The sequence below is a fragment of the Eptesicus fuscus genome, chromosome 12 (genome assembly GCF_027574615.1).
Source record: "Eptesicus fuscus isolate TK198812 chromosome 12, DD_ASM_mEF_20220401, whole genome shotgun sequence".
In the NCBI taxonomy this organism is placed as follows: Eukaryota; Metazoa; Chordata; class Mammalia; order Chiroptera; family Vespertilionidae; genus Eptesicus; species Eptesicus fuscus.
The window spans coordinates 15683708-15708507 of NC_072484.1; the positions used below are offsets into that span (position 1 = coordinate 15683708).

At 47.7% G+C, this 24800-nt stretch overlaps 1 protein-coding gene across 3 annotated transcripts in view; it reads right to left on the reverse strand.

Moving 5' to 3' along the window:
- SLC24A3 (solute carrier family 24 member 3) overlaps positions 1 to 24800 on the reverse strand; it is a 493522-nt gene that overhangs the window by 40517 nt on the left and 428205 nt on the right. For all 3 annotated transcript variants that reach the window (XM_008141127.2, XM_028144920.2, XM_054724362.1), the window contains 3 exons: positions 18831 to 18905; positions 9605 to 9630; positions 2650 to 2703 (listed from right to left, as the gene is read on the reverse strand). In XM_008141127.2, coding sequence (XP_008139349.1) covers positions 2650 to 2703; positions 9605 to 9630; positions 18831 to 18905 — 155 coding nt within the window. The remainder of the gene's footprint in view (positions 1 to 2649; positions 2704 to 9604; positions 9631 to 18830; positions 18906 to 24800) is intronic.

The following is a 24800-nucleotide window of genomic DNA, read 5'->3' on the forward strand; positions in this document are numbered from 1 at the left end:
TCTTAATGTCCACATGCCCCGCCAGCAGCCCACGGGCTTGGTGATGGCCGGGCAGAGGGGTGCAGTGGTCACAGGAGGGGACTATAAAACCCCTCAGCCCAGCTTCCCTGTAGACCAGCTTTGGTCTTGAAGACCTGCTTGTTCTGTGAAGCTCCCAGTAAATTCAGTGTGGGACAGGCTTTCATCTAAACTCGGTTCAAATCCCTGGAGTTGCTGGGCATATAGCAGAGAGTCAATTCTTTGGAATAACTGACCAAAATGCCTTTTCTAAAAGGAAGAAAAGGGCTCTTGACTCTTTGGGAACTCAAACTTAGAACCACAGAAAGTAAAAAAAAAATAAAAAAAAGAATAATAAGAAGAAAAAGGGTGAAACAAATAAAAACCAATGAAGAAACACATGCGTATTGGTGAGGTCTGTCTACTGTGGCACTGGTTCCCTAATAATTTTGCGATTTTAGAGAAAGAGGAGCAAGATGGGTGCTCCCATCTTGAATGGCTTTTCCTTTGAAATCTAGATATGTCAGAAAGTCTTTGGGCCAACTCTAGTGTTTGTGGGAGCCCACCTCTTGGTATTCGTAAATGAAAGGTGATTATTGATAAAAGCCCCTGATTTCTTGATCAGTCATCTCATGGTTACTCTACGCCAGGACACTCTAGAAATGTCTTCTTCCAGTAACAAGACCCAGACATTGGGCTGAAACTGGTTTGGCTCAGTGGATAGAGCGTCGGCCTGCGGACTGAAAGGTCCCAGGTTCGATTCCGGTCAAGGGTATGTACGTTGGTTGCGGGCACATCCCCAGTAGGGGGTGTGCAGGAGGCAGCTGATCGATGTTTCTCTCTCATCGATGTTTCTAACTCTCAATCTCTCTCCCTTCCTCTCTGTAAAAAATCAATAAAATATATTTAAAAAAAAAAAAAAGACCCAGACATTGGGTCCACACTGACCACGGACAGATCCTAAGGTGAAGCCTGGACTCCCCATTGAGTGATGGGTGGCAGGCCCCCCGCAGACATAGCCAAGCCAGCTCCTACCTTCACGGTTCAGGTGACCTTTGCCAGAGGCCACACTGATTCCTCTGAACGGGGCTCCCAGCCACTAGAGGCTGGAACTAATTATTGTCAGGCCTCAGAGCAAGAAAACCTTGACATGCCAGTTCCAGCCTGCTCCCTGCCATGTGCAAACTGGCAGCTTCTGAACGCCTTCTACGTTCTTGCCCCCTGAGAAGGAAGTCACTCCTGCGGTCACATATGCTGAGGAAAGTATGGGCTAATTTAGAAGAATAGAAACTGCTCCCACGGGGGCTGGCGGCTGCAGCACCGAAGGTCTCTGCACTATTTATAAGCTCCTCATCCCCAATGGTACTTGGCAAAACGATGACCCAGCAGGTTCACAACCCTGGTGCTGACATTTTACCTTCGAGTATGGGGAACATTTGCAGTGTAATTCTTTTTTAAAATATATTTTTTTTCTTGATTTCAGAGAGGAAGAGAGTGGGAGAGAGATAGGAACATCAGTGATGAGAGAGAACCATTGATTGGCTGCCTCCTGCACACCCCACACTGGGGATCGAGCCTGCAACCTGTGCCCTGACTGGGAATTGACCCGTGACCTCCTAGTTCATAAGTTGATGCTCAATCATGAGCCAAGCTGGCCAGGCTACATTGTAATTCTTGATACAAATAGTAAACTCTAAGAGGAAAAAACACACATATGATGTGTTGGATTTAAAATATATCCACAAATTCTTTGACACTCTTCCTTTCAAGAGGCAAAGTAGACCCCTTGAGTGTGGACTGGACTTAGTGACTTGCTGCTAATAAACAGAATATGACAAAAGTGCTGGTATGTGACTTGTGAGACTAGGTTATAAAAGGCAATGTGGGGTCCTCCTTGCTCTCTCCCGGAGCTCTTGTGTGGGGGACACTCGGGTAGCCTTAAGGAGAGGCCCATGTGGTGAGGAGCTGAGGCCTGCAGCCGATAGCCAGCATCAACTCACCAACCGTGCAAGCGGGCCACCTTGGAGCACCGTCAAGTAGATGACGGCCCCTCTGGCCAATCTCCTATCTTCAATCTCATGAAAAACCCTGAGCTAGAACCCTCCAGTCAAGCTGCTCCTGGATGCCCAACTCTCAGAAACTGTATGAGACAGCACGTTTGTGGTTTGAAGACACTAAGTTTTGGGGTCATTTGTTACACAGCCCTAGATAACCATGCGAAATATGGAAGTCCATAGATATTTCAACCATGGTTTTAGTCATCTCTTAATTAGCTCTAGTCCCTTCTCTCATCCTATATAGAAGCATAAGTAATTAAGTTTTACCTCCTTTCTTGTTATGAAAGAGAGTGAAGAAACAGCCAAAGCCTAGGTTGCCAGGCCTTGAAGAGAGCTTTCGCTTGAGAAATTTCAAGCTAAACTGAAGCTTTGATTCTATCATCACGCATGGATTGGAAGGGTCTTTGCTATGGCCACTGCCAGAGCTGCAGCGATTCATAGCAGGTTGCCCAGGGAGCCAAATGAGTCTGTGACCATATGCAGCGAAAGCCAGTCAGACCCCTGCCCTCTCCCCTGTTCCTCTTTCCACATTATCACATAATGTTGAATGTAGAAAACAGTCTTGGAAAGGAAACTAAGAAAGTATTTTACTTACTTCATGATGATAATGTAGATAAAATACATCAGCACAAGGACTAAAGACTCCCACCTGTGTACACACCAAGAAAGGCTAGTTAAAGCAAGTCACCATAGCCAGATGTGCAACACACCAGCCTATTTTTAAAAATGTAATTAACGTGAAGGGCAGTACACCTACCAAGCATGGCAAGGGTAAGGCAGATGTGTAGACTGCTTACAAATATTCCCTGGTCGAAGATGTTTTCCGGACTGCATACAGCTTTCAATGACCTTTCTCTTTTTTCCTTGAAAGGGAAATAAATGCTCCTTCCTCTGCTATTCACTTATCCCAACTCGTTCTTTGAATGCATCAAGCCTTCCATAATATTGCTGAATATAGGCCTCTATTTATAAATCTGTCCACAGCTTAATCACTCACTAAAACTAGATATATTTACCAAAAGCCAATGAGAGGAATTGATAGGGACAACCGAGGAGCAAGGCATAAGAGAGAAAGGGAGAGGGAGAGGGAGAGGGAGAGGGAGAGGGAGGGGGGGAGAGAGGAGAGAGAGAGAGAGAGAGAGAGAGAGAGAGAGAGAGAGAGAGAGAGAGAGACACCTGGCAGGGAAGATGCCAACAGGAAGGATAAGAATGAACGAGTGGGAAAATGGTCAAAGGAAAGAAACAAAAAATAATGAAACCCACTGAAATTTACCTCGAAAGTCTGGTAATTTGAAAACTTCCATTGTCTTTATTTTAATAACTTCCAACTAAAAAGCAAGGGAATTTGATATGTAGGCTTCCTATTGGTTGTAGAATTAAATTAACCAACCGAGGGTATAATTTTGGCTTCTAGAAAAAGTTCTTATAGAATGGTCTATGAAGAAATTGTAGATTATTCCTTTCTTTCCTTTTTCCTTTTCCTGTCTAGAAATTGATCCCAGATAAATATGTGGTTAAATTAAAAAAGAATGCACATACAAGGGTTTTCGTTGCAGTGGTGTTTATAAAAGTGAAGTGTTGGAAGGAAGCAAAATGTTTATATGCGTATGTTATGATAAGTATGTTCATACAATGGGCTACCACGCATCAGTTTAAGAATGATTATGTAAATGTCTATGTATTTATTATAGAAAGTGCTTGTTATGCTACTGAGAAGAAATCAGGGTGTACAAATCCCTTGAACTTCTGCTATGTATATTGGCTTCTCTCTTAGCAAACCTTTGAGAAGGTTTGCTACACTACATTCCAGCACCTTTCATTCTCTTAGAAAATTTCTCTAGTCAAACTCCCATATCCGTTGATGCCCTGAAACTCTCGTCAAGGGCACCTGCGCCCCCCATCTACACAACTCCAGGGACGGTTCTTTGTCATCTTCTCTGCAGCATCTGAGAGTTAATCACTCTCCCTCCTTCATCAAACACTCTGCTCCTGACTTCCAAGAGGCCACACTCCTAGCTCTCCTCCTAACTTCTCCTTCCCCATCCCCTTTGCTTCCTCCATTTCCTCAGTTCAGCCTCTGAACATGGGACTCTCTTCTCTTTTTACCTACACTGTCTCCCAGGGTGATGTCATCTTGTTCTATTGCTGCAAAGACCAAGTGACACATCTACCCCACACCTCTGCCCAGCTCCAGGTTCATGTATCCAGCTGTCAGTATGGCCTCTCCACGTGGAATCTCAATGCATCTCAGATGGAATTCTTTATTCCTAGCTTCATTTTCCCCTGAGCTTTGCCATTTTAGTACACTGTTCTACTCCCTGCTCAGTCACGGCCCCAATCTGGAAATCTGCCTGGAGCGCTCCTTTACCCTCACCCATGTCCATCAGGATTCTATGTCCAGATGTCTCCTGAATTGCCGGCTCTGCCCTCTCTAGTGCTACCTCCCTAGTCCATCTTAACTCTAGCCTCTGAACTGGCTTCCTTGATGCTAGTGGGTCATGTCATTCTTCTGCTTAAAATTCTTCAATTGCTTCCCAAAGTTCTTGAGGAGAAAAAAAGGTTCAAATCCTGGTTCTGTTTTCTTCCTCTCCAAATCATTGTGTGCCCTGTCTTGCTTCACCATACTGGCCTCCAGTCATTTGCACATTTCAAGCTTTTTCCTTCCCCATAGAGCCTTTCCATTACTGTTCCTTCTGCCTGCAATGTTTTTCCACTCATACCTTGGCTGGTCCCTTCCATCCTCCAAATATCAGCTTAAATGTTGCCTTCTCCAAGAAGTCTACCCTGCCTACCCTTGCTTCACTTTCTATCACAAGACTTTGCTTATGTTCTTTAGACCTCTGACCAAACTGTGTCTTATTTACTCATGACTTATCTCCTATAATAAAGAGGTAATATGCAAATTGACCATCACTCCAACACACAAGATGGCCGCCCCCATGTGGTCAAAGATGGCTGCCCCCATGTAGACACAAGATGGCCACCACAAGATGGCCAGCAGGGGAGAGCAGTTGTGGGCGATCAGGCCAGTAGGGGAGGGCAGTTAGGGGTGACCAGGCCTGCAAGGAGGGCAGTTGGGGGTGACCAGGCCAGCAGGGGAGCAGTTAGGTGTCGATCAGGCTGGCAGGAGAGTGGTTAGGGGGTGATCAGGCTGGCAGGCAGAAGAGGTTAGGGGCAATCAGGCAGGCAAGTGGTTGGGAGCCAGCAGTCCTGGATTGTGAGAGGGATCCCAGATTGGAGATGGAGCAGGCTAGGCTGAGGGACCCCCTCACCCCCATGCACGAATTTCGTGCACTGGGCCTCTAATTAATATATAATGCCTGTTTCTAGCAGTCACTGGATAGCAGTTTTCATACCTAGCCCCTACCTCAGCTACATGGTTTCTCGTTTTCAGACACTTAAATCAGACTCCTGGACAGCTGATTTCCTGGCAGGGAGACACCTCCCCTTCCCCTCAGCTCCTCTGTGCAGGGTGGAACTGCTTCCAATCATCACTATTCAGTTGCAAGACATTTCCAGTGGCCTGAACAGGGCTCTTATCTTATTGAAACCAACATAGATGTGGCATCAACTTATTGGGAGAAGTGAGGTTTTATTCACAGTATTCATTTTGAGAGGAGTGATACCCAGGATCTGAAGGGATGTCATGGAATTGCTGCAATACATTTTAATATGACTCAGTGAGGAGTCACCAGAAAATGAACCAACATAAATGAAATATTTGTTAAGTTGAATTAAGTCTAGCACCTTCTAAATAGTTATACTCTCCAATTCCTTTAGATCTTTTTGACTTTTCACTCTAAGCAAGCCCTTTCATTGCAATATTCGAGTAAGGTTCTCTTCTGTCACGGCTCAAGGATGCCCATGACATGGGGGTTCCCTGCTTCTGTTGACATTTCAGGTTTGCTTTGTTGTGCTCAGACTCAGGGCTCACCCAGTGCTCCCCTACAAGATGCACCGGATTCTCTGAGGCCTCTGTGCTGCTGCATCTCCCATTCGTTCCTTCTTCTTTTGGGCCTGATTGAGTGTCTGATGATCAAGTTGTGGCTCAGTGCTCTTGGGGTCTCTCCCCGTGTCCTGTGTGTGTCTCCAAATGACTCTTAATTACATGTCACCCGTCTGCCTCCCCTCTAGCCCAGAGAGCTCAAGGTCCAGGCTGAGTTGCGTTCTGTCTAGTTCTGGAACAAAGCCTGGCACCGAAAAGGTGCTCAGCAACAGCTGTAGAATTGACTGCAGACCTCTAAAAGCTCACAGCTCTCCTCCCCCTCCTCCCCAGCATGCTCTTCTCCATCTGCTTCTCCTAACCACAGCCCAGCCGCTGTCCTTGGAGGACCTGGTCCTGTAGTATGATCTGGGTTTATTTCTTCCCTTCCCCCAAACTTCTGTTTTGAGCCACCTTCAACTGGCCCTGATTCTCCTGCCAAAGATGGTTCTTTCCGCGTTGGAGGGCAGGCCCTGTTCTTGCCTGGAGGGCATGGCTCCACTTCCCTAACTATGATCCAGAACAGTGAAGGCTGGCCTCCACATGACACAGGTGGACAGTCCCCAGGTTGTGTTCTCAGGCTCTCTTTTCTCTCCCTAAGTCACAACCTGAGGCTCAAAGAAGAAATGAAAATACCACCCTGGATCCTTTCGTTTTCTTCTTAGACCTTCAGACCCACTGAAGCCACAGTTTGGATTCCTTCTGGCAACATCGTGGGCCTTGCTGAGCCGTCATCATGGATTCATGGGCCTTGCTCTGCAGGCTGAACATACATCCTAACAGGTGGATGCTTTGTATGTTAAATGTCTTTTGCAGCAGGTACATGACTAGAAAGCACGTTAACAGATACTCCTCTGCCTTTTGCCTTCAAATCAAACTCCACTATGTTGAGGCAGCAACCCTTCAATCTCAAGGAGGGTGGGCCCAGTCCCAGGATAAATAATGATTTGTCTAAAATTATAATTCTATTCTCCCTGTCCACTCATTGGTCAAGGCAGACCCAACTGTGACCAAAGAGATGCAAGGTAGACGTAGTACCTTCCTCCTTCTTGCCTTCAATCCAAACTTGATGGCTGGGCCTGCAGCAGCCCTTTTGGGACCATTAGGAAAAGGCCAGGAGAAAAGTAGAGCCATTGCCCCACCCACATCCGGGGTACTTGCCATGTAAGAAACACAAACCAGCTTCTTTAATCACCTATCGCTGGTTTTTCCTGTTACCTGCTACTAAAAGCCTTCTGGGTACCATCTGTCGGCTAAGTGTGACTCACTGCAATTGCCACCTCAGAGCAGCGAAGGAACCTCAACTGTGTAGGACGAAGGTACCTTGTCCCTGTGTATTTGTATTGGACGAGGTTCATTTCTTCCTAAAGAGAAATCTAGTTTCAAATTAAACACTAATGAAGTTAGTTTCCTTCTGCAGATTTGGGGTAGATTGATTACCTTCCTTGAAACTTCTAGACACGCTGGGAGGTTCTATAACAAGGAGTGGAATTCACTGTTTGTAGTATCACTGAAATATGACCGTGCTTTCATTGCACAGATGGAAGAATCTGGCTTTAAAGAGAGACATCAACTCCCAGACACACCCTCTCAGCAAAATAAATGCTTGTGGTTGGCTGGGTAAAAAGGGCTGAGGTGTGGACAGTGACAACTATCTTAAAGTGCAATATAATTTGCTCTCAATGAGGAGCTGGAATCCCTGGAATTCCCAAAGCAGTTATGGGCCAGCAGCTCAGACTTTAATTTCTCAGCCTCACTCACGTGAAAAATGTTCTTCGTCAGCCCATCCACATACTAACAATAATAGGCTGGCATCTGGAAATAATGTGCTGGTGCCACGAAAGCCTCCCTACTTCTTTCCTGAAGCTATGCCTGTGCATGAGTTATGATGCGAACCCACTCCAGGCTGAACAAAACACACTGGGAATTTGCAACTCACTTATCTGTGGTCTCCCATCCCCTTCCTCACGTACAGCAGCCTTGCCGCAAGGCTCCGAGTGCTACCTGAGGATGGGGTCACCTGACATCACAGGGGGTTCAGCCCTGGGAATGAAGAGGAACTAGACGGTCCCTTTCATGCTCCATCCCATCTGAAATACCTGGAAAGATATTTTGAGGGCAAGGACTGAAATAGGCTTAGCATGAACCCTGCTTTCATCTCCCCTCCATGGTGGCCATCAGCAAGGCCAGGGAGATGCAGCAAAGAGAGCTCCTTAAGACCGACAGACAGCAGACCCCGCCTGGGTCTCCTTTCTGAAGGGTTCCCACACAAAGGCAGCAGAAACATTTCCGAGTTCGGCTGTGATCATGTGTTTGTCTTTATGACAGCAGCAACACTGGGCAACATGTGAGTACTGTTTGCTAAGGCAGAGCGGTGGCTGTGCTGGCCCTGCCATCAGTTGTGGTGAGAATCTGGGGGGGAAATGTTACCACTCCATCTGGTGACCATGTCCAGGTGGGTCCCATGAGAAGGTTCTCCCTGACTTATTGACCTCTGACCTGATGTGTTCCTGGGTATATCAATCCCTTTCAGCCTATTGATCACTGTTACTCAAAGAGGACCTCCTTCTTATTTTTTATGGATCAATACAGAGGTTATGTATGTGTCTTAAAGCAAGTTTTCCAAGTCATCTCTTCCTCACCCTTCCTGGACAGAGAAGAGTTGGCAAAAGTATCGTAATGCCCTGACCTAGTGTATAACATTTTCCATCAATGTGATCAGTTCCCCTGTCCCCACTTCCAAATTCTGAAAGTCACAGAGATACCCCAGGACACAGAGATGTCACTCTAACAAAGCATTGGCACCCATTTTGCTGGGAGGGGAGCCTGGTGAACTCTGTGCTTTGTTTTCTAGTTCATTCTTAGCTTCAAGTAATACAGTACCACCCCTATCTATTCCTAAGATGTTATTTCACATTACTCTACTTCTATAGATCAAATGTTTAAAAAATAACAAGAATGCACAACACACCCAACTTCCATTTCCATTTCAAAGAGATTTGACTTGCTCAGAACCCATTTCAAAAATGGGGATTTGGAGAGTTGGCCCAAATATAAATGTTCCCAGGTATTTAATTTGGGCAATTTAAAAAAATCTATCCAAAACACAACCACTGACTTTCCAGAGCTCTAAGATCTTCTGAAATGTCAGGCAGAACTTTCATGGGTTGGAGGTCACTGAAGTGCCCCCCGCCTCTGGGTTCTGAGGCGGTATGTGGAATATGCCAACAAGATCTGGACACAAGTTGGAAAGAATAATCAAGTCTTAACTACGGCACAGCCAATGGCTGAGTGCAGAAAGGCACAGCTAAGTCACGCATCTAACCTGGAGGATGAAGACATGGGATATTAGGAGTGGAAACCCACCACCCAGCCCAAGGCAAAGACCTCTGCTCTGTGCAGCTAATGTAATTCCTTTATGGAAGTGGACAGAGGGTTCCCGAGAAATGCTAACTGTTCCAAATTGTCATGACATGTCCCTTTCTTCCTTAAACCCTAAATCTGGTCTTCCATATATTTGGCTCTGCAACATAACAAGGAACGTTGGAAGGGAAACAGAGGTACTTACCAGGAAACTTGTTCATCGTAAATGAACTGTGGGGGGAAAAGGTATAGATTAGACACGCACATGTGCAAGCATGCTTTACGACGGTCTGCCCTAGCTGCTAGCTTGGTAAGAATTGGGGTGGGGCTGGCCTGGCACACGAAGCCTGTGGGCAAGCTCCCCTTTCTGCTGGTTTAGTCTGTGGCTAGTGTTAGTGGAAGGAGGTGCTGTTGGCAGACTGGCGTGGACATGATGGGGAGGGGAGAAGCGATAGATCAACCCATCCTTCCTGCAATTTCTGTCCAACAGTGGATTGGGAGGGAAGCATGACTGGCCTGCTGTGTAGAGCAAGATGTTCTGTAGAATTTTACGTCTGGAAGGGATGTAGGCGCTTGGCGGGGGCTTGCACACACCCGCCACTCCGGGCCACCTGTGAGACGCGTGCGTGTCTCTGTGCACTGAACAGCTCCTTCAAGCTTTTACGCAAACATTTGGAATTCTTTGTACTCAACACCTTTCTTTCAGTTGACCTATATCCTTAGAATACGTTCAAAGGAAACTTTACATCACAGCCAGAAGCAGAGAATCAGCACCAGTTGCCACCACGTGCAGAGGGTAAAAATAAATGCGTGACAACGGTGACTGGGATCCGGGGTGCCCAGGCTCTGGGTCACAGGCCTGCCCTTTTGTTGAAGAAGGAGGTTAGCAAGGGCTGAGCAGTGGAAGACACACAAGTACCAAGTGGAGACTTCTCCCGACCAGTTAGTTAAGACCCAAAGAGAATACAAAGTAGGATTGAATTGGTTTAAGCCCTAGACCTTATATCATCTAAAATCATTTCTTGCCAAAACCGGTTTGGCTCAGTGGATAGAGCATCGGTCTGCGGACTGAAAGGTCCCGGGTTCGATTCCGGTCAAGGGCATGTACATTGGTTGCGGGCACATCTCCGGTGGGGGGTGTGCAGGAGGCAGCTGGTCGATGTTTCTCTCTCATCGATGTTTCTAGCTCTCTGTCCCTCTCCTTTCCTCTCTGTAGAAAATCAATAAAATATATAAAAAAAATAAAAATAAATAAAATCATTTCTTGTTTTGGGGCAAAAAAAAAAAAAAAAACTGGTATAATTTAAGTCCTTTGATTTCGACAGGAAAATTGAGTCACCGAGAACATGAAACATTGTCTTGCGGTTGCCGAATTTGCTGCAGTGTCGTTCTAGAACCCAGACCTGGCTCCTAATGTAGTGTGCTTTGCCTGACTTATTTGCCCAGACAGCACATTGCTGAAACTGATGGAGGCACCTGTCTTTCCTTCAAGCAGGAGCCGAGGGTCGGTCACAGCTCTTCCTTCCTACACTCACTGATGTGACTGCTTGGAGCGGGATCACGTCTGAGTGGCTTTTCGTTCAGGGGCAGTGGCCAATGGGAACTCTAAGGTAGACCTTGCAGGACAGTCTGGGTGTACAGTGTCATTACTGCACGGAGATGATGAACTCAGCTAATGATGTGGGCCTGGCTTCAGTCCCCAGCGACTAAAATGACCATCCGTTGTGAGATAAACCACCACAAAGACATGCAGAGTCCAGAGCAGAGGCACGTCCAAGGACCCTCCTCCAATGACCCTGAAAGTGCAGAGAGAGGGGCGAGCAGAAACGGGCACACTTATTTGCAACTCACTGTTCCTCAGAGACATTGAAAAAGATGTTGGCTCCGTAAGGTTGGTGACTCTTGTCATTGTTATCAGTGTCAACAGAGTGACACTGGATGAAAGTGTCAAACTGGAAAGGGAAGAGGACTAAGGGAATGAAAGAAGCAACGGTGCGGCCCGGGCTGGATGGTTTGGAATCCACTCTCTGGAAGGCAGTCACGGATGCTTCTGTATAATCACTAGCTTTAAAAGAATTGCTTTTAAGAAATCACAAGCAGAAAAAATGATTTAAGTTGGAAAATGTTTTCTATTAATTGAAGTTAATTCAATATCAGTCTTAAGCAGTGGGCTGGAACAATCAATTCATAGCCACTTAGAAGGGCACTAGATACTGGTAAAGGGTTTATTAGAGCACCAATTTGATTTTCACCTCTCAGGGAAGGCAGTCCGTCCTCTATAGTAGGAATGTAGCTTTTAGAAAGCCCTTATTATGTGTGATTTGACTGACATGGGGGCACAGGTCAATACATCTTTAGCTATTATTTCAATGATCATATCAATAAAAAGATCAGAATGGGCTTAATTGTACAATGGATCCCAAACTGAGGACAGAATTTATGGAAGCACGATAAATCATAGAAACAGTGGGGCAAATCGGGAAAACATAGGACAAGATACGCAATTGAGGATGGAGCGCGTCCTAGGCCTGATGTCCAGGTGATACCTATGGCCGGGGGAGGGATGGGGGACTATGGTTCAGAGAGGCGTACAGAGAAAGAGAAATGCAGATGATCTTGCCAGAGTACTAACAAATGGTGCAATCTGGAATCCTCCAAGTAACAGACGCAGTCATGTCTCACCCCTGACCATTCTGCCAGGAGGCCTTAGCTGCCCTGTGGCTAATAAGCAAACAGTATGGATATTACCCCATTACTTTAAGAGAACTGGATAAAGAGAGAGAGAGAGAGAGAGAGAGAGAGAGAGAGAGAGACTAAAAAAAAAAAAAACAATAAAATGGATAAAAGGAAATAGAAACCAGGCCTTTATGAAAATCTAAATGGAAATTGGCTTGTTTATAGTGAGAGAGGAGGTGGAGGGTGAGTTATGAGCAGCCTCCGAGTACCAGATGATCGTCATTCAAAGGCTGAAAATGAGGACATCGGCACTGGTCACAGAGTGTCTCCCTGGGAGTACATCCTTCAGAAGTGTTGGAATCAGCCTGTCTGAAAACTCTTAAAATGAAAGGGCAGGAGACTCACTCCATGCTGCTGATGGTGAAGGAAGGGATTGGTTATTCCTTACAGATTTTATTTTATTCTTTTAAGACAAGCGTTGCATACCCTTTTGCATCATCATGCTCTCTCTGTGAGTAAAAGAAGACAAAATAACCTCCCCATCCCTTCCAGCGGTATTACTAGGGTAGGAGTCAACCGAAATCAATTTTATGTCCTGTCTGAAACAAGAAACCGCGCCCCAGTTCCACCCAGTGACCACTAGATGGCGATCGCATCACAGCCCTCAGGCTTGTCTTTCTGCCAAGGCAGTGAGGTTTGAAATGAAGTCAGTCCAAGTCCATTAAATCTCCTGGAAGGAGGGCAAACACCTCAAGGCAGACAGCCTTCTGAGGGGCCTTCAGCAAACCCACTACGGTCGCAGGGCAAAGTGAGGTTCTGGAGGCAGCTCCTGCCTGGTGTTCTGCACTGGGGACAGGTGGGTCCCTCATCTTATGCCAACACTCAATTCCCCTGATGCGTTGAGGCTGAGGGACCTGCTGGGTCCCTACAGAACCGGCCCGCTCTGTTCCCAGTCGGAGTTTTGAAAACAGGCCTTGGGAAAGCAGCTCCGTGAGCTGTGCTGAGGGTGTTTGGGGCCAGGCACTGGGGTCTGCCCGCTGTGGCCACATGTGGGCAGTGCTGACTGCTTTCTGGGTCCCAGCTTTGCTGCGCATGGCTGGTCAGAGCATCTGCTCTCTGACCCACCCGTGGTTCATCCAAAGCCTCTTTTGGCTTCGCCCAGAGCTTTGCACGTGTTCCACAGATGAATTAAATGGAAACACACAGGAGTGCATTTCTCTTTTCCTCCGGGCTTCAGAGAAACAATTGGGTTCCATGGAAACCAGCTTTTCCGACCTGGTGTCTGCTCTCGACGTCTCCCGAGAGAGACGGGCTGCCATCAGGCAGGTGGATCCGTGGAGGTTAGAACATCCCAGGGAACTGCGAAGGGAGTGGCACATTCAAGATGGCACAGTAGGGAAAAGACGAGCCAGGATTCGCCCAGGTGTGTGAGCAGGAGTGGAGAGGCCGGCCGGGCTCTGTGCAGGGCAGCAGGTGGCTGTCCCTGCGGTGCACGCCAACCCCTGGGTTTGCTCACTGTAGCTGTAACCATGGAGCAGGGCGGCTGCATTGCGGAAGCTAAGATTGCGTAACTGGTATTATAATCACTGGCACCGTTAGAATTTTAAGCAGTGACGATAGTAGAAATCAACGCCATCATTCTCTTTCAAGAGACTGAAACCTTGGAAATCTCCCCTCCTTTGCTGGAAATAAAACTGCCCCCCACCCCCAGACTCCACCCACGACAGCGTGGAGACACCCTCAGATGTGCTCAAATGGAGTCCTGACTTCCTCAGCTTCAGGGACCAGGGGTGTAGACAGCTTAGCCAATGCGATTCCATCCGAGGAGGAATCAGATGGAATACGCCGGCTAGGCACCGAGATGGTTTGCACTGGAAGGTTAAAGGGGAGTTGGGAATTGGGCCATTAGCACCTCTGGCAGGCAGACTTGACAGCAGTGGGGCTGCAGGAGGGTAAGAGGGTGATGAGCCAGGGGTGCAAGGCCATGGAGGCCAGGGGGGTTAAGGACAGCCATCCACATGACCATAAGATGTCTTTCTATCAAAGAAAGGCCAATGAGAACATTTCTGGATGGTGTTACATTAGGTGAAAGAGTTCGGGGGTGGGGGGCGAGGGGGACAGGGGTGGACGTTATTCTCTTCCGTCTAAAAATGTAAGGGTAAGTGCCGTAGACACGCCTCTCTAGGGCGGATTGCATGGCAGCTGAGGTAACATCAGGAGGATTTCAGAGACAGAAAGGCAGATTTCATTGGAGAGAAAATTCGAATTCTTTGCCGGGATGGTGTAGGTGTGTCATCTTAGACACCTGTTCTGGTAAACCTGACCTTTTGGCAAATGCCTGAATTTCTGGAGCCTCGGTTTTGCCATCTCTGAAATGGGACTCCTGTAGTAGCTAGCTTGTATTGTCAGGAATACTGAACTGGGAAATTGTCAACAGACCTAACAGAGCCCTCAATCCTGTATTAAGTATGGAGACCACACTTGTTAACACTTACAGATGCTGTGAGAATGTAGGTCTATTTTCTATGGGAGAATTTGCTCTCTACAACTGTGCTATCCAGTATGATGGGCACAGTCACCTATGGCTACACAAATGTAAATGAATTAAATCAACAATTTAGGCCCGTGGTCTCACTAGCTGCATTTTGAGAGCTCAGTAGCCACATGCCTAGTGCTAGACGACCTCTGGCAATCACTTGAGTCATCTCTCTTTGTCCCCACAGAATCCCCTCTGGAGGGGAGATTTCAATGAGCCCTCTGGGGGGGGGGGGGGAGAGAGAAAGAGAGAGAGAGAGGGGAGGGGGCAGTGTCACCTCAAGTGAGCCTCACTGCTGTGCCAGTGCTCCAGTTGCCTGATGGCCTCCCAACTGGTACTAATGGCTCACCGGGCCCTTCTCCAGACTCCCCAGTCTGGATCGGTGATCCCGTCCAAGTAATCTGAAGCTGTCTGAGGCCTATGGACTCCATGGAGGGTTCCCTTCTCTTGAGGCTCACATCCCCAGTCTCAAAGCAGAGATGAAGGGTAAAAATAAAGTATTCCTTTTAGGGCAGCTGTTAGACTGAGGATGTAATGAACCATTTGCATTTATGTAAATTGCATGATTATGTAAATTACAGTAACATTTCAATAAGAGAGACTGTGGGGCCTGCTGGAATTTGGAGCAAGGATAGGAGTGGGGGCTGGAGCTGTCTGTGGTGAAAGTCCAAGTAGGGAGTGACGGGGGAGGGAGAGAAGCAGCAGGAGGGTCCGTGAGGACGTGGAGACTATTGGGTAGATGCACGAAGGGACATACTCCAAAGAGCCCAGAATACTCCCAGGTCTCAAAGGTGAGACTCCTCTTCTAGAGACCAAGGTCACGGGCCACCCTCCCGGCCATATCCTGCTTCTCCAGGGCCCGAAGCTTTGCTGCAGAGGACGTCACCAGGGCTAAAGGGGAAAGGCTCCGAGGTACGCACGGTCCATTTGTGAGATTATAACTGCTTTAGACAATACCATCTTCTTAATTTCTTCCGCTCTCTCCCTAAAAATCGCAATGAGCACACTAGAAACCAGCACAGAGCAGCTACCAAAGTGAACTGAGTCCCTCACCTCAAAGTGAGCTGTTAAGCTCTGCTGGTTTCAGAATGCATGCGCTTGTCTTACTTGCATGGTTTTCCTTCTTGGCCGGGTCCATCTGCATCAACTTCCGTTTTAGCTGTTTCAGGATTCAGGTAGCACCAACTCTATTAGCACCCTCCGGGCCAGAGGCCATGAGCATCCCTGGAGAAGTCATCTTTCCCGCTTTTTGGATCCTAGGCCCTGGGGATCATCCTCCAGGTTCCTCTGCTGGGCCTGAAGGACTGAGCCCAGGGACATATATAGAAGTGGCATCCGGTCTCACTTAGTCCAGACTGGCCCTCTGGGTAAATGAGCTCTTCACTGCATCACCTCAGGGGACTGGAGTTCAGTCTTCTGAACAGTTCAGAACCATAAAAAGGGGAAGCGGCGGGGGGGGGGGGGGGGGGAACCCCAAAACGTTAAAATAAATTGTTCAGGTGACTGGTAATTATTTGTGGATAGAAGGAAAGGCTTTTAAATACAGGAATTTTAAATGCCCACGGCAGGCTCCTGTAGAGAAACTCGGGATTATATAAGGAAGGCCAGAAGGAAAGTGATTTTGTTACCATGACATTAGGGGAACACAGAAAGAGGAGACCAGGAAACAATGACAAAAACACCGCACGTGTGAGCAGCAGCAGCATGGCGCTGGGCATGGAACAGAATTGGGGTTACTGAGAAACCTCCATTGCTAAGTGCCACTAAGTGCTGTCTTCTGGGTATAAAACTTCTACCCTTCATGCTGGTTTTAAGTTTCATGTGATAATGACCCCGGGGATGAACAGCAGTCAGAAAGGCACAGCCAAGCTGCCACTATGCCTTGCTTTTGAGAATCTCAACGTTTACTCTAGGAATGGTCTTGGCCATGCAACAGCCAGCTAGCTGGATATCCAGGCCTCCGGAGGAAATGGTGTCCACTGGTATGTGAAGTTCCGTTTCTCAAAGTGCAGTGTGGTGCTAGCATCAGAATCACCTGGGGAGGGGGAGGGGGTCCTGGGTAAAGTGCAAATTCCTGGGTGCTGCCCAGAACCTGCTGGGTTACAACCTCCAGTTGTGCATTTTGAGTAAGCACGCTGGGCATCTCCTAGGGCACACTGAAGTTGGGGGAGCGCCAGTTAAAGTAGCAAGAACCAAGCCCAAGCCCTGAGGACCCGAACTTGCCTTTCCCCATTTCTTCCTAACAGGGAGAAATGTAATTGTTCTCAGAACACAGAACTCTTGACATCTGGTCTTTAAACACAGTTCACCTTCAGGGAACTGCAAGGAATTCCTTGCTTTTGCACGTTGTTGCCATGATGGGGGTGCAGAGCTGCCGGCAGCCTGAGTGTCCGCTCAGCTCTGCCATTCGCCCCCGGCACACGGGGGCAGAGATGGCTTTGCCCAAAGCCCCCGCACCTGCAGCCTGAAGCTGCAAAACCGCTTTATTTCCTCACTTAACACATCATTAGCAACAAGTACTTCTGTTTCATCTCGGACGTGTCCAGATGAATTGTACAGAATACAAGTTATTTCACACACAGACCAGGAGGTGTCAATGCTGAAAACTGAGAACAAAGCTGAGGACAGCACGTCTGCTTGGGAGAGTGGACATCGCCAGGTCTGTGCTCCTGGCCACGTTGGCCTGGGCTGTTGGCCTCATCACCTTGCCTTTCTGAGCGTGGTCATCTCTTTCTGGAATTCAGCAAAAGTAGAGAGCTGCGTTCCTTACACCATCCCCTAACAATGCCTCTTTAAAAAACTAACTTTCAGAAATATCCTACAATACCCAAGACGGAGGAGCTCAGCGCACGTGATCAGTGCAGTTCCTGCACCTCTGCGGAGAGTGTCAGACAGGAGTGGGCTCAGTGAGCAGAAGAGTCTTCTAGATTTGGGGTGCTCATACCTTTTCCATGGGTTATAATTGAGAACAAGAACACAGAGTCAAGTGTTTTCTTAAGTCTCCTAACCAGGGGCTCAACAGCGTCTTCAGGTCCCACATGAGGTCTCCTTCGGGTGGGTCTCACGCTCCCCATTATCAATGGCCCTGGAATGAGGGGACTTGGCTCTAACCCAAGACCTTCACTGTGATCCGTAGGTAAGAAAACTATGACCCAGAGAGATTGATTTCTCCGGGGACACTGGAGCTGGTACGGGGGAGGGGGGGGACCAGAATTAGAAGTTAGATCTCCCAACTCCCATTTCAATTCTTTCTGGTTTGCCAGCCTTCTCCAGGACAGTGTGGTTGCCAAGCTGAGGGGTTGGGTTTGTCCCCATAGCCAACATAGAGCCACTGACCATTGAAACAAGGGGCCCATTCCCAGGTGTTCTCTGTAAAGATACCACTTGGGATGGATTGGGGGGAGCGGTGAGAGGAGGGGGGCAGCTAAACTACTCATTGCAACACTGGCCTGGGCTGATCTGCTCAGGCCGGAGATGTAAAAAGCCTCAACTAACGGGTTAAGGAGAACACACTGGGGAGATTTTTGCAAGATGAAGATCCATAGAACAAGTAAGCCAAATGAGCATAGTGGCAGTTGGGGGAAAGGTGAGTTTAATCATTCCCAGGTTGGATGGCAGGATAGGAATGGGGGCAGACGTATAGGAAGAGGGCCGGTCTTGGAAAATGGTCGTCAGTTTAGAGACATGTTGAGTTTGGGGCACGAAGGTATCTAGTAGAGAGTTTGCTAATCCATGGCTGGACCTCAGGCAGTTGCCACTATTAAGACACAGTGTAGGGGTGTCCGCACAAAGGTGTTAATGGTGACGGGCGCAGTGGGAAGAGCAGGGCAGTCCTGGGAGAGCGTACAGAGTGAGAGGGAGAAGTAAGGTCCAGATCCAGGGATGCTGATGATGAAGGGAATTACAGAGGAGCCCGTGAGGAAAGTGGGAGGGAATGTCAGGAGATCACAGAAAAACAGCAGGGGCTCTCATGCAACCAGATAACCACAGGTGCCACTCCTATTCTGAGCACCAACTATCAGGCGAGGGGTGCTGGTTGATCAAAGTAGCTGGAAGAGAGAAAAACCATCTCCAGGCATAGACATCCATTCGCTCATTTATCACCAGGCACCTCAAACCTGCTCCATGCAGAGGAGCCGCACATAACCCTGAGGGGTAGGGAGGGTGGTCGGGAGCTCACTGTAAGGGAATTCAGGCGAGGTGTCCCCCACACACTTACCACGATGAGTGCGACCACAGACAGCGTGTAGTAAATGGAATCCCTCAGCAGGCACCAGGAGGACAGAGCCACAACCTGAAGGAAAAGGGGGGAAGACAGTAAGAAGCAGGACATCCGACGGTGCGAAGGAGAAAACCTGGTGGCCCCAGCCAGTGATAAACCTGAAACACAGCCTAGTATTTCTCTCTCCTGTCCTCGACCAGTCAGTCTGCCAGTCAATATGAATTTATTGAAGATCTTTAGGTGTATCAGTCTGGACCTATGGGAAGCACATGCCAAGATGGGATGACACCCGCCACAATTTTATCAGGGAATAAGCCCGTGAGGGAAAATGGGGAAGCAGTCAGGCAAGCTGGGAGTGCCACCCAACATGGCTCGGGTCTGACCTGTAAAGGAGAGTGGGCAGGTTGGGTGGATGCATCCCAGGCGGCAGGGTAGCCTGAAGAAGGTTCAGGAAGATTGAGGGGGAGCTTTGGTACACAGACACCTGTCAGAGGAGTCCCAGGAATTGGTCAGCCCTAGCATCCCTAATGTCCCGTAAGGGGATGGGATCAGCAATCTTACCCTGTGTCCTTTGTCAACACTAACATCTGCCATAGCCCGAGCTCCTGTGAGGAATGAAGACCCAAAGCTGTCCTTCAGAAGGGACATGGGCAAGGCTGCTGGGCACTCCTCTCCTGGCACTCTGTTCTCATCTCTATGATATGCCTAGCCTAGTTGGCACTTGACCCCTGGTTTAGTCAGAAGTTTGAAAGATCAATTTGCATATTGATCTGGAGAAAATGTGGTTCTTAGGCAGTGGGGAAGTGTCCCTTTAAAGATATGATGGCTCTGCTGAGCCGATGCCGACAGGCATGCTGCTGGACGCCACGGCAGCCTTGGCAGCTGTGTCCAGACTTCCTTCAGGAGAAGGAGAGTGAAGGGGCCAGGGCTGGGCACTGCACAGAGGAGAGAATGGGGGAGGGGAGGGAGGCAGGGATGCCAGGGTCAGACTTTTATTCCGAAGGAAAAATCATGTCTCCTTGGTCTGTTCTTCAACATCTTTTTTTGAGGAATACCTACAATTTTTTACTTTTATTTTATTTTATTTTTTGCTTTGCAGGGTAGGTCTATGCTGGCAGACCCTCACAAAGGAATTGGGGAGATTCCATAATGTCATGACTTCCTGGGATGTTACTCACAACTTCCTCCCGCCTCCCTAGAAAAGTGTCAACTACCCCTTGGCCACAGGATATACCTGGCTGCCTTTGAGCTTGGCCGGGTAAGTGAAAAAGGACAAAGCAAATGTCAACACCCAGCTGGACCAATGCCAGGCACATGCCGTACCAAAGACAATGGGAAAAAGGGGTTCCAGGGACAAGGCAACCGTTGGTGCCTTTTCTCTCCCCGGCTGCTGTGTCAGTCTATAGAGAAGAGACCAGCAATGTCAAACCAGAGAGGGCTTTCTGGATTCAAATAACACGAGAGATATGACTTAAATAGAACATAAATGAATAATGAGTCCCGTCTCTTTCCATTAACACGTTCTTCCACTTGTTATATGAACACTTAGATATTTTCTGTTGCTAATTTTACCTTGTTAGGTTTCATATTTGCAGATCTAAATTACAGATGATGGGGTTGTCAAGAAGAGGACGGGTGCTACAAAAATCACTTTAGAACAAATATAAAGCATTTTTTTAACCCTTTTATCATTGTCTCCTTGTATTGTCAACTCTTAGAACCTATGGTCCTCATTCAGCAGCCACAGAATAGATTAAATTGGACTATATTGTTCACTTTCCAGTAGGTCACAAAAGATTGTAAATATTCACTCAATTCATTAAAATTAGGCACGTGGAGTTAAAACATGTAGCAAGTATAAATTCTGAATTTCTTTAAAAAAGTATTTTTATTGATTTCAGAGAGGAAGGGAGAGAGAGAGAGATAGAAATATCAATGATGAGAGAGAATCACTGATTGGCTGCCTCCTGCATACCCCACACAGGAGATCGAGCCCACAACCTGGGCATGTGCCCTGACCAGGAATCGAACCATGACCTCTTGGTTCATAGATCAACGCTCAACCACTGAGCAACACTGGCTGGACAATTCTGAATTTCTTTAAAAAATCACTTGGGCTTTTGGTTTAAGATGGCAGGTTGAACACATATTACTTTTGCTGTTTCTCATTATATCATAGCAAGATAATAGTAAATGGATTTTTTTTTAGAAAGAAAAAAGACATAAACCTGCAAGAAAAAGAACAGAAGAGCTGATTAGAGCATCAACATTTGGAAATTGAAAATCAGGAGAACCAATGGCCATTCAGCTGGAAGTGGGCGAAGCTCTAGATGTGGGTGAAGGTGAGCCTGAAAGCAGGGTGACTGAAAGACGGCTCAGGAGCCTAACGCCCAGATTCCTCCGTCACTTCAAGCAGACGAGTGACTGACCGCACACCCCACACCTTAACAGAAAACAGGACACCCAGCGTTTGCAGAGCAGGAGTTCCAGAAAATAGGGAAATGGAAATAATCAAATAAATAATTCAAGGATGTTAAGGATGTGCATTTTCTGAGTAAGAAGAGGGCCCTCTGAGTGTCCAGCTCAATGGGTAAAAAAGTTGTACACCAAGGCATGTCATCAGTAATTTTAGAATATGGGGGCACAGAAAGGTCCTAGGGACTACGGGGTTGGGGGGGGGAGAGAGGAGGAGAGAGAGAGAGAGAGAGAGAGAGAGAGAGAGAGAGAGAGAGAGAGAGAGAGAGAGAGAATTATATACAAAGGGTCAAAACTGGAATGGCTTTTTATTTCTGAACAAACGCACTGGAAGCTAGAAGATAATTTTGAAGATACCGGAGAGTCTATGTCCAACCAATTGTTCATTAAAAGTGAGAGAAGATTAAAAAAGAGAAAAGAGCTTGTCTCAAAAACTTTACTTTTCATGCACCCCTTCTCAAAAAGCTACTGGAAGATGTGTTCCACTAAAATAAGGGAGTAAACCACTTGTTACATAAAAGTATGTTACAATAACCCATTATACCAGCTAATAAGAATCTATAATAATAAGTGAGGGAAAATTTCAGAATAGTGAAGGAAGATCCCAAAAAGACAGTAAAAGGAGATTCCAAAATTAAACTTTTCCATCAGGCTTAGAAAATAACCTAGCCAGATTAGAGGTCAGAAGACTCAGAAGTAATGAGACTGAAAGCACAAAATGAATGGAATATCTGAGAATTCTGAACCCATTGAAAGGATACAGGGCTCTGGGAACAGAACATAGAAAACTAAGCAAACAAATGAATAACAAAAAAGGTAACTATAAACCACAGGGAAAACACAGACTTGTGCAGGAAAGGAAGATGAATTATTAAGTATTAATGGCTCAGCTATAAATAATGGTCACAGAGTCATAGTAAAGTAAGCATAGACTACTGTCTAACCAAGTTTATGATATTACTAGTTGGGGAGAATGGAGGAACGGGCTGAAAGGGCAGGTGGGGCTAAAATAGACCTAAATCCTTCTCTTCCATACTGGGAGTTCACTGGAGAATGTCTGAAACTACAAAATCAAGTAATTGCCATCGAAGGAAGTTATTTAGAGATATTGAGCAAGTACCAGGAACAACCAATCTAATGAGAAGTATTTGCCTCAGAAGAGTGGGAAATTGGTGGAGGGCGGAAAGATGGCTGTGTTTCAGAATAAGCCTTCTAGATCTGATTGCCTCCTTAAACTCTGTGCATATATAACTTTAATAAAAATAAAAACTAAAATAGACAGAAAGTATGATACAAGTTATCCACTTAGATTTACTGCATAAAGAAATAACACTTTGCACTAGGTCTAAGGTGTCAAGTCTGGATGCATAGTGAAGTATTTTATCTCTTTATCAACAGAACTAGAGGCCTGGTGCATGAAATTCGTGCATGGGGGGGGGTGTCCCACAGCCCAGCCTGCACCCTCTCCAATTTGGAACCCCTCGAGGGATGTCTGACTGCCTGTTTAGGCCCGATCCCACAATCCAGGCCCGATCCCTCTCACAATCCAGGACTGCTGTCTTCCAACTGCTTGCCTGCCTGCCTGCCTGATTGCCACTAACCACTTCTGCCTGCCAGCCTGATCACCCCCTAACCAGTCCCCTGACAGCCTGATTGATGCCAAACTGCTCCCCTGCCAGTCCGATTGCCCCTAACTGCCCTTCCTTGCTTGCCTGGTCACCCCTAACTGCCCTCCCCTGCAGGCCTGGTCGCCCCCAACTACCCTCCCCTGCAGGCCTGGTCCCCCCACAACTGCCCTCCCCTGCAGGCCTGGTTCCCCCAATTGCCCTCCCCTGCAGGCCTGGTTGCCCCCAACTGCCCTCCCCTGCAGACCTGGTCCCTCCCAACTGCCCTCTCCTGCTGGCCATCTTGTGGAGGCCATCTTGTGTCCACATGGGGGCGGCCATCTTTGACCACCTGGGGGTGGCCATCTTCTGTGTTGGAGTGATGGTCAATTTGCATATTACCTCTTTATAATATAGAACTAGTGGCCTGGTGCATGAAATTTGTGCACATTGAAAGGGGATTAATTAGAGGAAATAATTTAATATTGCTACTTGCCCTTTCTCTATAATAGAAATGTCAGAGATGAAAGAAAATTAGTAAAATGTATATGAAAACCTTTCTCCTGTCAGAGTCTGGGGCACACCACAGGACCCAGAGTCAAGTCCCCGCCCACCCACATGTGCCTCAAAATCGCGTGAGATCCAGACTGGGCCGGCCCCCCGCATTGGGATAGATCCAGACCCGGCCAGTCCAAATCCTTGTCAAGCCCCGCCAGGCAGGGGGCATAGCCTCAGGTCCCCTGGCCTGGCGCCAGGACGGGGGGGCATGGCCTGAGGTCCCCCAGCCCAGACCAGGGCAGGGAGCGTGCATTGAGGTCCCCCATCAAGCCCCACTGGGTGGGGGGCATGGCCTGAGGTCCCCCATCAAGCCTTGCCAGGCTGGGGGGGCGCAGCCTCAGGTCCTCCAGCCCAGCAGCAGGAGGAGAGCGCAGCTTCAGGTCCCCTGTCAAGCCCCACTGGGTGGGGGTGTGGCCTGAGTTCCCCGACCCATCACTGGGGGTGCATCTTGAGGTCCCCTGTCAAGCCCTGCTGGTTGGGGGGCATGGCCTGAAGTCCCCTGTCAAGTCCCACCTGGTGGGGGGTGCAGCCTGAGGTCCCCTAGCCCAGCACCAGGATGGGAAGCGCACCTTGAGGTCCCCCATCAAGCCCCGCCGGGCAGGGGGCATGGCCTCAGGTCCCCTGGCCTGGCGCCAGGGCGGGGGGCACGGCCTGAGGTCCCCTGTCAAGCCCTGCTGGGTAGGGGGTGCAGCCTGAGGTCCCCTGTCAAGCCCTGCCAGGTGGGGGACGCAGCCTGAGGTCCCCTGTCAAGCCCCACGGGGGAGGGGGAGGGCGTAGCCTTGTTAAGGTTCCTTATGGGAACTTGGCCTCAGCTGATTGCTTGTTAAGGCTCCTTATGGGAACTTGGCCTCAGCTGTGGGTGCAGCCATCTTTGTGATGAAGTGATGGTAAATTTGCATATTCCCTCTTTATTATATAGGATAGCTTTCAATGTCATCAAATATCAGTTGCAGATTCAGAACCCACACTTAGCAATACCAATTGTTTTTTCTATAGACCCAATAAACTAGAGGACAAGTAAGAAAGAGTGAAACCAGAGAAGAATTTCTTTACACATTCTAGAGCAGCAATTTTCAACCTTTTCCATCTCATGGCACACATAAACTAATTACTAAAATTCTGAGGCACACCAAAAAATACATTATATGTTTTGCCTATATGTAAAAAAATAGGTATAATTTTGATTTATTCTATTACGGCTATTATTGTGTTGGCTATAGCCATTTTTAAAATTTGACAATGTAAGGAAAAAAAGGTCAGTGTCCCTGATTAAATAGTCAGGTATTGCATGTTTTTAAAATTCTTGAAAATCATTGCTCTACATTGACCC